The sequence below is a fragment of the Pinus tabuliformis genome, chromosome 8 (assembly GCF_031772625.1).
Source record: "Pinus tabuliformis cultivar Carrire ecotype Pingquan chromosome 8, CPIR1, whole genome shotgun sequence".
In the NCBI taxonomy this organism is placed as follows: Eukaryota; Viridiplantae; Streptophyta; class Pinopsida; order Pinales; family Pinaceae; genus Pinus; species Pinus tabuliformis.
In genome coordinates, this window is record NC_142294.1 from 502,538,145 (window position 1) to 502,552,176 (window position 14,032).

Consider the following 14,032-nt stretch of genomic DNA (forward strand, 5'->3'; position numbering starts at 1 on the left):
TTCAAAAAAATGATATGCATAGAGAAAGAGATTCTAGGGGTACATTTATAGCTAGAGGCAGGAGTTCAATTCCTACAACACCACCTACTCCACCAAGAATAAGAAGAGATACACCTCCATCTCAAGCTCATACTCCTATCCATAGAACTCCTTAAGTTCTAGGGTCATAAATTCAATCAAAAGGATCTCCTACTTCATCTATTGGGGCAGTCCTAGAGGAGGAAAATCTTGGATCTCCAACAGAAGGAGTAGCCTTTTTCACCTCCATAGGGGAGCATATTTTAGTTGAAGAATTAAGAATACCTAGTGAGGAAGAAGAAGTAAAACCTCTCTCCCACATACCATTAATAGAGGAACCAGAGAAAGAGAAATTAACCTTGTAGGTTGAACCTTATACTGATTCTGAAGAAACTATAATGGTAGAGGAAGGAGAGGATGGAGAATTCACACTGTTTGTAGGAGGGGGTAGAGGAAATAATGGAGGAGGCAAAGGAAATAGGGAAATAGATAGTTCTTTTGGATTCCTTATAGTTGATGAAGAAACAAATGCCACAATGAAAAATATCTCACCTTCTGTCCTCCCAAATTTCCATGGGTTAAAAAGTGAGGATCCTGAAACATTTTTATTTGAGTTTTAAGTCTTGTGCATAACCTCTCATTACTTAGAAGCCTCTAGAAAACTTAAGTTGTTTCCTTCAACATTGAAAGGAGCTGCTTTGAAGTGGTTCATGGGTTTGGTTACTCAGTCCATTAGAACATGGAATGACATGAAGAAAGTGTTTTTGGACAGGTATTTGGATTATTGCATGCCTACCAATCACAAGGATGAAGTGTTCAAAATGATGCAAAGAGAGGATGAAAATTTAGAGGATTTAATTGAGAGATTCAACTATAACTTGAAAAGAGAAAAGATGGATAATTTAGATGAAGATACCTTAAAAGCTCTTCTATTAAAATCCATTAGAGATGAGTGGATAGATATCCTTAACATGATGGGGAAGGGAGATATCTCTCAACTCCCGTTAAGTGACATAGGAGAATTATGTGTTCATCTCTCAAGAAAGAAATCCAAAACTAGGAAAGGTCCAAGAGATCCTCCTCTTGTTAGAGTAAATAAATCTGCAACTAGATCAGTGAGTAGGGTAGAAATTGGGGATATGCTTGATGAATTCAAAACATATATTATAGGGAGCCTTAGTGAGCAAATATACACCCTTAAGTTGCAAAACAAGTAGAAAATCGAGGCTGATGCTTTAGCTATTTTCTGTCCCAAATGCAGGAATAATAATAATAATAATAATAATAATAATAATAATAAAAAAAAATAAATAAATAAATAAAAAATAAAAAATAAAAAAAATCTAAGAGAATGCGCTTTGGATTCAAAAATCATAGAGACTTGTGTGATTTGTTCAAAGAACCATGAGACCAAGGGTTTTCCTTCAATTTCAGGTCTTAAGGCTGTTTTTCAAGAAGAAACAATTCCAAATTCAACAGAATCTCTTTGCTTTGTCTCTAGAAGACCTTGGCAGGGGCCACAACATCAGGGATTTAACAGTAAACCTTGGCAGGGGCCACAACATCAGGGATTTAACAATAAAATGTATCTTCAACCCCCACCAAATTGGAATTTTTGGCAGCAACCTTGGCCTCAACCTCAACCTCAATCTCAATCTCAACCTTGGGCTCAAGGAATACAAAATCCTTATGGAATATTTTCTCAATATTATCAATATCCTCCATCATATCAGAATTATTCCCCTCCACAAATTCCATAACAAAATCAAAAGCCATAATTTCAAAATCATAACCCTTAACTTTCACTACCATTTCCACAACAAATTCCACAACAAAACCAGCAACTTCAACTTCAAAACCAAAATCCTCAACTCTTACTACCATTTCAGCAGAGACCAAATCAACTACATGCCCAACCATTACCAAACCCCAACAATAAAAATCCTCAGGATACTTACATGGTGGAAGGACAACAATTTCCAACTTATATGATCACTCCTCTAGATCTCAATGATGTTCAACTAAGATCTGGTAGGATATTAGAAAAGGAAAGGCCTTCTGTAGTTATTCAGGAACAAGACAATTCTGAGGAAGATTCTCTACAGCCCAATAAAATTTTTGAAGGAACATTTCTCCAAAACCAAAATATTGAAAATGAAAAACAGAAAGAACCAATGAATTCAACTCCTATCATTGAGCAACCAATATCTACTTCTGCACCTCCTTTTCTTGAAAGATTACAAGTTGATAGAGGGGTAGAAAAGCAGATTATGTTGCCTAATTATGATTTTCTAGATGAATTGAAAAATGTCTGTATCAAAATCCTTTTGTTACAAGCCATTAAGGAGATTCCAATCTTGGCTAAAACAATAAAGGAGTTGAGCATAAAGAAACCAGGAAGAAAAGCAAAAGAAAAAAAATAATTCACCTGGTAGGAAAAATAACAGACATAATGATGGGAAAAATTGCCATACAAAAATATGTACATCCAGGAAGTCCAATTGTGAAAACACATATCAATGGAGTTGAAATTCCGAATACATTGATTGATTTAGGAGCAACTATAAACATCATGAGCAAACAAACCATGGAACAACTCAAGCTTCCTAATCTTCTTTACACACCTACATTACTGCAATTAGCAGATAGATCTGTAATCAAACCAGATGGTGTGTTAGAAGATATTTCAGTGTCCTTAGATTCTTGGGAATACCCTGTTGATTTTATGATCTTAACCCCCAAGAAAAATCTAGGAGGACATCCACTGATATTATGAATACCTTGGCTGGCCACAGCTGATGCTTTCATTAATTGTAGATTTGGTGACATGTATATTTCTGATGGGAATTCAACAAAGAAATTCACTCTATATCCTCCAGCAAGAACAATCATAGAAATAGATGACAAAGAATGGATTGATGATGAAAATGACATTCAACCTCTCCTTACTATTTCAGACATTAGTGAAGATAGTCAAATCTTGAATACAACGGAAAATTTTGAATCATCTCCAGAATATAAACATGATCAATTCCAAGAAAATCCAATATTGAATATTTGTCATCTAGGCAGATGTTTCTTTATTCTATGGAAGAATTTGGTAACTCTACAATTGAAATCTTTCTAGGGAGAACATTGAACATAAACAATAACTTGGAGAAATTACAACATGAAGAGCTAATCACAACATTACAACAACATTCTACTGCATATGCATGGGAATATACTGACATGAAAGGAATTAGTCCTAAGAGTTGTATACATCACATCTACATTGAGGAAAATTGTAAACCTATCAAACAGCCTCAAAGAAGGATGAATCCAAATCTTAGGGAAATTGTGAAAGAATAGCTGCAAAAATTGTTGAATGTAAACTTCATTTACCCAATTTCAGACAGCCAATCGGTTTCCCCTTTAGTGATTGTGCCTAAAAAGAATGGTAAATGGAGGGTGTGCAATGATTATCGAGAATTGAATAAAGCTACCATTAAAGATAATTTTCATTTACCCTTTATAGATCAAGTGTTAGATACATTAGTAGGTAAGAAGTATTTCTCATTCCTGAATGGTTTTAGTGTTATAATCAGATTCAGGTGGCACCTAAAGATCAAGATAAAACCACATTTACTTGTCCAGGTTGGTTCAGATCTGTCTCACTTCTACCTTCTTCAGTTTTGAAGGGGAGTTCTTCGATCAAACATGTGGGGTTGCAACGGGATCACCCCTTTCCCCTGTTGTTGCTAATCTGTTTATGGAAGATTTTGAGTCCAAGGCTATGAACTCTTCCCGACTCCTACCTTAACTATGGAGGAGGTATGTGGATGACACCAATGTCATCTAGTCTCATGGCCAGGATGAGCTTGATCTCTTCTTTGATCATCTCAACAGGCAATCCTCAGCCATTAAGTTCACTAAGGAGAAGGAAGTTGAGGTATGCCTTCCTTTCCTTGATATTCTTATTTCTAGGAATGATGATGGTTCCCTCGCCCATCAAGTTTTTCGAAAGAAAACTCATACGGAGCAGTATCTTCATGCCAGTTCCCACCATTTCCCGGCTCAAAAGATGGGTGTTCTCAGTACCCTTGCTACTCGGGCCCTGAGGATCTCAGACAAGAAGAGCTTTGAGAAGGAAAAATCCCATCTGCTGGATGTCTTTGTGGAGAATGGTTACAATAGATACATGGGTCAAAGGGCTTTCCTTAAATCTTCCAAGAATTTTCTGGCTAAAAGAGAACCAAAAGATCGAGTTCCTGGTGTCCATCTTCTGTATGTTCAAGGGACCACTGATAGAATTGGTAGGATTCTCAGGAGACATAGTATCCCTGTGTCCTTTAGGCCCCTGAACACCATTCGTTCGTCCCTCAGATCAGTGAAGGATCCCATTGACCCTAAAGATATGAAGGGTGTTTATATGATCCCTTGTTCCCGTGGGACCCCCTATATTGGGGAGACTGGTCGTTCCATTAATCAGAGGATTAGCGAGCACGCAACGGATCTTAAGCATAGGAGATCTAAGTCTTCCGCTTTGGATGAACACGCTGAGAAAACCAATCATCATGTTTGTATTGAAGAAGCCAGTGTTATTGCTAAGGTTTCGTATTTCCATCATTGAAAATTCAGGGAAGCGCTTGAGATTGAAAAGAGACCAAGCAATCTCAATAGAGAGGATGGTTGGAAAGTCAGTAGGTGTTGGGTCCCAACCCTCTCTTCCTAGTCGTTTTTCCATCCTCTTTGGTTTTTTGTGTCTTTTATCTTTATTTTTACTTATTTGTTTTATTATTATTATTATTTATTTTTTATTATTTATTTTTTTTAAAATTTATTGATTTATTTATTTATTGATTTTTATTTTTAATTTTTGGTTATTTATTTATTAGTTTTTATTCGCGTGATATTTATTTATTTATGTATAGCAACCTATTTCTTCTGATATTTCAAGGTCCTTTATGCCTATTTTTCCATTTTAATTCCTATTATTTTTATATATTGATTATTTTTATTTAAGGGCCTTCATATAACTAATTTTCCTTTCAAATTCTTTACAGCTTATATTTTTAACTAATTTCCGATCTAACATATCATCCTTTGATTTTCTTTATTATATTCTGAACTTATAAGGTCCTTTTTATAGCTTAATTACCTTTTATTAATTAACATACAATTTTTAATAATATTTTTAAATAAAATTAATTTATATATTACTCTATACATCTAGGCATTTAACTTATCCTTTATTATAAGGTCATTTAATTAACTAATTTTCCATTTAAGGTCCTTTTTATAGCTTAATTACCTTTTATTAATTAACATACATTTTTAATAATACTTTTATATAAAATTAATTTATATATTACTCTATATATCTAGGCATTTAACTTATCCTTTATTATAAGGTCATTTAATTAACTAATTTTCCTTTTAAATTATTAACTAACTTATAATTTTTATTAACTTTTATTCTCTTTATTACCTTTTATTATTTTTAATTAACATACAATTTTAATAATACTTTTAAATAAGATTATTTTTATATATTCTTCATATATTTCTTAGGCATTTAAATTATTCCCTTATTATAAGGTCATTTATTTAACCAATTTTCCTTTTTAAATTATTAATTAACTTATAATTTTTAATTGTTAGGTCTCGTGCCAAATACCCTCAATAATAATATTTTATTTCACTTACCCATTTATTATAAGGTCATTTAATTAAGTAATTTTCCTTTTAAAGTATTAATTAAATTATAATTTTTAATTATTAACTTTGATTTTCTTCATTACCTTTTATTTTTTAATACTTTTAAATAAAATTATTTATATTTTTTAGGCATTTCAAGGTCATTTATTTGACTAATTTTCCTTTTAAATTATTAATTAACTTATAAATTTTTTTAATTATTAGGTCTCGTACCATTTACCCTTAATAATAATTTATTTTTTTTTCCGAATTAAACTATTATAATAATTTTGACCCCTGTCCTTGAGTCAAACTAGCCGTTAGGGAAGATAGCTGTTGGAGGCTCCGCTCAGACTTTTTAGCATGATGAGCTAGATCCGTTTCTTCAACTTGTCCTGACGATGAACCACACTAGTTGGTTCGAAACGCGTCGACAAATGAGATTCCATGTGATTTTCGCCGAAGAATCTTTCTCTAACTTGATATGGATCACAGAAGCCTAAACTCTATTATTGAACCTATGCCTACCGAGTACTTCCTTTTGGATTATGTAATGCACCTACAACATTCCAAAGAGCAGTACTAGGAATTTTTTCTGATCTAATACATGATTGTGTAGAGGTATATATGGATGACTTTACATTCTATGGGAATACATTTGAAGAAACTTTGGAAAATTTGGAAAAAGTTCTTAAAAGATGTAAGGAAAGAAACCTTTCACTAAGCCATGAAAAATGTTTTATGATGTTTACAGAAGGGATTGTTTTAGGACATCACATTTCGGGAGATGGAATTAAAGTTGATAAATCTAAAGTTGAAGTCATCTCTAAATTATCAATTCCAAATTGTCAAAAGGATGTTAGAATTTTTCTAGGATTTACAAGATACTATGGATGATTTAAAGAAAATTTCACTGAAATAGCATCCCCACTCTTCAAATTACTCAACAAGGATTGTGAATTGAATTGGAATCCTAATTGCTAGTTAGCATTTGAGACTTTAAAAGAAAAAATTTCTGAAGCACCCATCTTGAGAGGTCAAAATTGGAAACCACCTATTCACATTTCACAGATGCTTCAGATACAGCTCTGGGAGCTGTATTAGGATGAAAAGATTTGATTCCCAATGCCATCTACTATACAAGTAAGAATTTGACTCCCACTGAGTTAAATTATACTGTAACTGAAAATGAATTTTTAGCTATTGTTCATGCCATCAACAAGTTCAGAAATTATATAACATGCTATGAAACCTTTTTTTTTAGACAAATTTCGGATGCTATATTATGGACTGAAAAAGGAGTCAGTTCTCCGTACATACAAAAGTTTCTGGTTATCACGGATCAAAGGAATTACAAAAAAGTTCCCTTCCTTGATCCTTGTACTAGTACTTCTGCCTCTAAAACTTTCTAAACTACTGTAAATTCTAACAAACTGCAGAGACCAAAATTTACATCTACACATCATAATTAGTCTATTTCAATGTGACTGATCTGCCTGGCCGTGGACTCTTCTGGATTTGGGTCAGGATCGACTTGTTTTGCACTGGAGGAGCTGGGGGCGGCCTTGTTCTTCTTATCCATCATGTACTGGAGGATTGCAATCGATTCTTCTGCATGACTACAACGGTTTGCCAGATTTCTGAACTGTTCATAGAGAGAAGAAACTCTATGCAGAAAGAGATTGATTTCTGCCCTGTATTTCTCATTCAATATTCTATACTGATCCTCCATTCTTGTTTCCAGACTCTTGACCTGGTCTTCCATAATGCGCTGCTGCGCTCTCAGCTCCTCAAATTCCGCTTGGAGATCTGCGCAATGAAGACAATCCTCTATTCGGTTCATCTTTGTCTCCGGCAACGCCCTGTTTGGTATACTGGCCACTAAAATTCGAGACTCTGAGACACTAACGTAGCTGAGCGAGGCTGCTACTGTGGTTCTAGCAGTGAAGAATTGCGCACTTTGCCAAATGCTGTGCCAATATTCACCCAAACCACTATGCTTGATGCGATATTGAGCGCTGTTCGCTATTGCATTTATAGAATCAGAGTGCTTGCTTCGGAGGCGGGAAGCTATCAACCTGACTGTCTTGGGATTATTGCTGACCCGCTGTGTGTTCAGGTGCATATCTTGCTTGGTATGGAGGTTCGATCTGAAAGGACGATCCTCGCTTGAGAGCCTGTGCCATTTCACGTTTCTAGACAGGTTCCTGCTTGCATATCCGGGCAAAATCCTCTCCACATGCCTGATGCTGTCGCCGGCACGGATTACCTGAGCGATCCCACTGTTTCTGTCAGCTGGGAACCGCGTGCTGTTGACTTGTTTTGAGATGGTCATGGGAGTGGTTGGAACGACACGCTGTCGTTACAGCACAGACTGCCAACGGTTCTAACACATGCCCTGTTGGCATACTTATCCGCTTCTTTGTTCAGGCTGCGGAGTATGTGATAATAGCTTACATCTTCCATTGTTTCATGTAGGAGTTGATTTCGCCGATTTATCTGCTGGAGGAGTATGTTTGGAGTGCTCTGCCGGTGCGCCATAAGTCTGATGATTATGGATGAATCCCCAAACACCGCTGCCTTCTTTATCCCGAGCTTGATTAATTGGGTGAGCCCCTGATACAGGGCTAGTCCTTCGGCTCTATTATTGGAGTTCTCCCCTAGCCCCCATTCATAGTGAAGGATACAGTCCCCGTTTGCATTGCAAATAAGACCTCCTGCACCTGCTATACCAGGGTTCGACTTTGATGCACCATCGAAGAATAGGCAGAATTTATTACAATTGCTCATCCACTGAGAGAGTTCCTCTTCTTTCAATCGCAGTCTCCATACACTGTTTACTTCCTTCACCTTGGTCCCTTTCCTGCTGGTTTCCTGAGCACTGGAGATATTCTCCAGTACGAAGCTGAGGAAATTTCTCTCCTCTGCACTGTAATTTGTTGCATTAACTTTGCCATTGGTGTGATTTGTTATTGATTCTAAAGCCAACATTTTGGCCTTATGGCAAATTTTCCTGATGCTGAATCCTTTTTCTTGGAAGACCTTGCCATTTCGCGCCAGCCAGAGGCGCCATAAAAGAGTGAGAGGTATGGTGTTCCATACCCTTTGGGCCAGTTGGCTTCTTTTCTCCTTCCAAGGGCAGTTCTTCCTCCATTTGTAGACTGTTTCTGCAATTGTGTTCTGGGGTTCCCATGGTGATTCTCCTATTGAGGCCATTTCCTTCCAGCAAGCACCAGCAACCGGGCAATCAATAAATAAGTGCTGCATTGTTTCCTCTGATCTACAACAATTTGGACACCTGGATGGGCCCATTATGCCTCTCTTTCTTAAATTCTCCGCTGTTAATGTTTTCCCTTTCAGGAGAAGCCAAAAGAAGAACTTGACCTTGGGGGGAGCCTCCGCTCTCCATACTATTTTCCAGTGGTTCCAGGATTCTTGTTGATAGGTGCTGTCACAAAGATATTGATGTCCCGCTTTAACCGTGTATTGTGTTCCAGATGGATCCCATCTATACCCATCCAGTGCATCTTCTTGAACCGGAGCTTTGCTGTGCAGGAGCGTTTTTAGGACAGTGAGACTATTATTCAAAACATTGGGAGGGTCCGGAAAGCTCCAGCCTATCCAGGCATGAGTATGGGCATCCCATTTTGATATTTGGGACAGATGGTGGAGACCTTTATCATTGAGCCAGTTTATGATTGGCTTTGCCTCTGCTTTTGCTCCAATAGGCTGCTGTCCCAGGATTTTGTCTAAGGAGAAATTGATACTGTTTCCCCCACCTGGTACTTTAGATATGTTTTGATTCATGAAAGGTATTGCCTTCTTGCAAAGATGCCAGATCTTTGTACAATCTCTGTTGGGTATATTAGACTCCAAAAGCTGTTGCCTTGTACAATTTAGGTATTTGGCCTCCAAAACCTTCTTCCACCACGCTGTCGGCCCGGTGATCAGTCTCCATACAATTTTTGCTCCTAGGGCCAAATTGAGAAGCTTTGGGGACCTGATGCCCAATCCTCCTTTCTCCTGAGATTGGATGATGTTCTTCCAGCTGACTAGATTAAATTTGCTTTTATCCGTTTTCCCTCCTTGCCAAAGGAAGTGCCTGAGTAATTTTTCCATTTTTTGATGGAAAACAGCTGGAGCATGGTATAAAGAGAAACGATATATAGGGAGAGAAGCAATACCTGATTTTAGAAGAATTAACCTTCCTGCTGGGTTTAGCCACATTGTGCCCCATTGCTGCACTTTCCTCTTTATTTTATCCAGTATCTCATTCCATATGTCGGCTTTTAGAGGGCCCAAACTCACTGGCATCCCTAAATAGGAGAAGTGATTCCAGGTTAGATTGCAAGTAACTCCAAATACACTTGCTATGCTGTGGATGGTGTGATTTGCAGTATTCCATCCGTATATGCAACTTTTTATCTGATTGACTTTTCCTCCTGAGTAATCCATGAATTGGTCCAAGAGCTTTTTAAATCTCCTTGCTATTGTTATTGATGCTCCTCCTATCAGCAGAGTGTCGTCCGCAAACTGAGAGTGGTTGATGTTCTTTGCTCCATGTTCAATCTTGATTCCAGTGATTAATCCTACTCTCCTGTTATAGTCCAAGGCTTGACTGAATGATTCAGCCATAAGGATGAACAAATAGGGAGACAGCGGGCAGCCTTGTCTGAGGCCACGGGATGATTGGAAGGCCGCACATGGTCTCCCATTTATTAAGGGGGAGATCCACGGTCCAGTTATACAAGCTGCAATCATAGATATGAAGGAAGAATCGAAACCAATTTTATGAAGAACAACATACAGATAGGAGTGCCTTACCCTATCAAAAGCATTTGCAAGATCCAGCTTTAGTACAAAACCTTTTTCTTTCCTGGTTAAGCTTGAGTGGATGGCCTCTTGAACAAGAAGAATAGAATCTGTAATGTGCCTGTTGGGGAGAAAGCCCCCTTGATTTTCAGAGATCAAGGAGGGAAGGAGAGGTTTTAGTCTGGCTGCCAAGATTTTCGAAATTATTTTGTAGGCTGAGTTGCATAATGAGATTGGCCGGAATCTCGAGAAAGATGAAGGGCGGTTTTCTTTTGGTATTAAGGCAAGGTAGGTGGAATTGGTGTAACCCCCCATCTTACCTTTTCTCATCACCCATCGAATCATCTTTATGAGATCTTTTTTGATTATTGACCAGTGTTCCCTATAGAAGCTAATAGGGAAACCATCCGGTCCTGGGGCCTTATCCGGATGTAAACTCCAAATAGCTGCCTTTATTTCCTCTTCTTCCACTTCTTTTGTAAGCTTGTTGTTCATATCTTGAGTGACCCCTTTCTGTAAGTACTGGAGCATGTCTGAGTAGTCTTCTGAACCTTTTTCTTCAGTTAGGAGTTGACAAAAATGCCTGGTGGCTGCTTCCTTTATTGAGTCCTGAGTACTATATCTGTTCCCCTCATTGTCCATTATTGTGCTCACTGTGTTTCTAAGTTTTCGCACAGTGGCTTGCTTATGAAAATAAGCTGTGTTTTTATCCCCTTCCTGCAACCAAAGTTGCCTTGATTTCAGTCTCCACTTTGTTTCTTCCTCCCTAAGGATTTGGCTCAGCTGTGTATAGAGTCTACCCTCCTGTTCTTTATTTTGCTGAGATAGCCCCTGCCTTTCTATGCTCTGTTGTGTCTCCTCTAACTCTTGTTTGATTTTTTGTTTGTTTAGCTCGGGCTCTTGATAACTGTTCTTTGCCCAGCTCTTTAAGGCCTGCCGAAGTCGTTTAAGTTTTGTCTCCCAGATATAACTCGGGGATCCCTCTACATGTTGGAGCCACGTTGCCTGCACCACTTCTTTTGCAGCTGGTATCCGGTTCCATATTGAGCTATATTTGAATGGTATGGGCCCTAGCGGGCAATGGCTTTGAAGAGTTAAAGTTATCGGATAATGATCAGAGGCCGACCCATTGAGGATATTTGAATAGCCTGTTGAAAAGGAGGAGAGGAATGTTATACTAACAAGGAATCTGTCCAGCCGTTCCATGATGTTGCTAGCTCCAAGTCTTCGGTTACTCCAGGTATACTTACGATTTTTGGGTCTGACATCCACCAGATCATGATCCTGAATTATAACCTCTAACCGGTTTCTGGAAGGGTCAGGAGTAAAGTTACCTCCTCTTTTTTCATTGGCATGCAGCACTAGATTGAAGTCTCCTGCTACAATGAGATTGGTGTTCTGGTCCTGATCTATGTTTGCTTTCAGGGTGTCCCAGCATATCTCCTTTTCTCTATACTGATTTGGAGCATACACATTGTACACTGTCACTGATTGGCCTCCGGTTCTGCTGTCCAGAGCAGTTCGGATCCAATTTTGATGAACATTTGAAGAGCTGCACAACCATTTGTTGCTATCCCATAGTGTTGCTATACCGCCTGAGGCTCCTCTTGCCTCACTTATGATTCCACAAAAGTGTTTTTGCTGACTAATGACTCTGTTCATTTCACCTTGCTCTTGCTTTGTTTCTTGTATAAGTATGATTTCAGGTTTCTCACTGTGAATCAGATCCTTGAGGGCCACTAACTTGGAGGGGTGCCCCAATCCCCTGCTATTCCAAGATAGTATTTTCATCATGAGATACTTGATGTGTGGAGAGGTGCTCGCCTCTCATGTCCTTTGCTACTGTTCTCTTTTTCCATATGCCCAAGTATAAAAGACTCTATTGGTGTTTGAGTGCCAAGTGCTATATCTTTTTGTGCACTTTCATCCCTTTGTTGCTTAGCTGATTTTCTTCCGGGTCCTGTCTTTTTTGGGACATCACTGGGCGCTCCATGATCCTTTGAAGAGCTCCTGGTAATTCTCGAAACGGGAGGTTCAGGAGGGGGCTGCATGGAGGGAGGAGTCAATTGCTGGGGAGGGGGCTGCATGGAGGAAGGAGTCGATTGCTGAGGCGGGGGCTCAAGGGAGGGGATGTCAGGTCCCGATTCAGCCTCAGAAAGGATTGAAAAAGGATTAGAAGAGGGAGGAAGTGGAGGATCGGGTATCAGAGGGGGAGATGAAGGAGGATGTTGCTTGGAGGATCCAGGGGCATCAGAATCCACAGGAGGTTTGGAGGAAGGAGAAGTTTTTTTCTTTTTTACTGGTTCCCATTGGCCTTCTTGCTCATCATTGTCAACATTCACAATTTTTGTGCATCTATTTGCAAAGTGTCCGTATTCGTGACATACCTTGCATTTAAATGGTATCTGCTCGTAGTCCAGTTGCTGAATGTGGCTCCAGTCATCCACTTTCAGCTTGATCGCCTCCGGCAGTCCTCGACCTAGATCGACTTCGACACATATCCGTGCACATGCCTGCATGTTGTCTTTGGGTTCGCTGCGATCTATATATTTTCCCACCGCATTCCCTATAGCTTTGACTGATTCGTCCCCCCAGCAGTGAAGAGGAAGATGAGGCAGCCTTACCCAAACTGGGACAGCATTCGGAATGTCAAGTTCTGGGTCAAAATCCGGAGTCCATTTGTTGAGGTAGAGGCCCCTGGAGTCCATAAAATATGGTCCGTTCCTGAATATTAAGTCTTTATCCTCCTTGGTCTCAAAATGAAATGTAAAATATCCTCTGCCACAAAATCTGATAGCTATTTGCCTTGAATCTTGTCCGACCAGTTCCTTTCGACCCATCTTTGAACTGTTCTGGGCGACGGCCAAAGCCCTGTAAACTGTCCGATTAATCCTTTCTCTGCTAGAGAGAGGGCTGCCATGCGTGGAGTTGCAGGCGGCAGTTGAACTTCCTGTAATACATCAAGCTTCTTCACAAACTTTGTTGCTGCTGGTCGAGGTCGCTGCGGGGGGAGAGATTTAACCAGATTAGAGAATGCTCTTTGCAGATCCGGACCCCCACAGGGAGGATCCGGAGGATCCATCTTGAAACGCAGTCGCAGGCTTCAGGGATGCGCTCTCAGTCGCGCGCCCAAAACTTTTGCTTTTAACAGGCTATGAAACCTTTGTTCATACAGATCACTCTACAATTAGATACTTAATGAATAAACCTATTACTAATGGTAGAGTTACAAGATGGCTATTACTCTTGCAAGAATTCAATATTATTGTGCTAGATAGACCTGGAAAACAAAACACAATTGCTGTTTTCTTGTCTAGAATTCAAAATATCAAAGATGACACTCCGGTTGAAGATAAGTTTCCTGATGAATATCTTTTTGCAGTGACTACTCAGACCCCTTGGTTTGCAGATATTGCGAATTACTTAGTCACAGGGAAATTGCCTTCACATTTGTTTCCTAGAGAGAAAAGAAAATTCATTCAAATAAGTGAAAAATACTCATGGATCACTAATGAATTGTATA

General features: G+C 38.8%; 1 protein-coding gene across 1 annotated transcript; it reads right to left on the reverse strand.

Annotated features, from left to right (window-relative positions):
- Positions 1-8,028: 8,028 nt before the first annotated feature.
- LOC149236293 (uncharacterized) lies at positions 8,029-13,028 on the reverse strand. Its single transcript, XM_089368831.1, has 4 exons — positions 12,897-13,028; positions 12,334-12,659; positions 10,006-12,061; positions 8,029-9,720 (listed from the first exon to the last, which is right to left on the reverse strand). The coding sequence occupies exons 1-4, from the start codon at positions 13,026-13,028 to the stop codon at positions 8,029-8,031; spliced, it is 4,206 nt and encodes a 1,401-aa protein (XP_089224957.1).
- Positions 13,029-14,032: the final 1,004 nt, after the last annotated feature.

Coding starts and splice junctions, on each gene's coding strand:
- LOC149236293 (XM_089368831.1), bottom strand. CDS start 13,028: ATGCAGGCATGTGCACGGATATGTGTCGAAGTCGATCTAGGTCGAGGA. Junction 12,660..12,896: donor AGATACCATTTAAATGCAAG/GTATGTCACGAA, acceptor ATCCTTTCTGAG/GCTGAATCGGGACCTGACAT. Junction 9,721..10,005: donor TCTCCTATTTAGGGATGCCA/GTGAGTTTGGGC, acceptor ATCCAATCTCAG/GAGAAAGGAGGATTGGGCAT.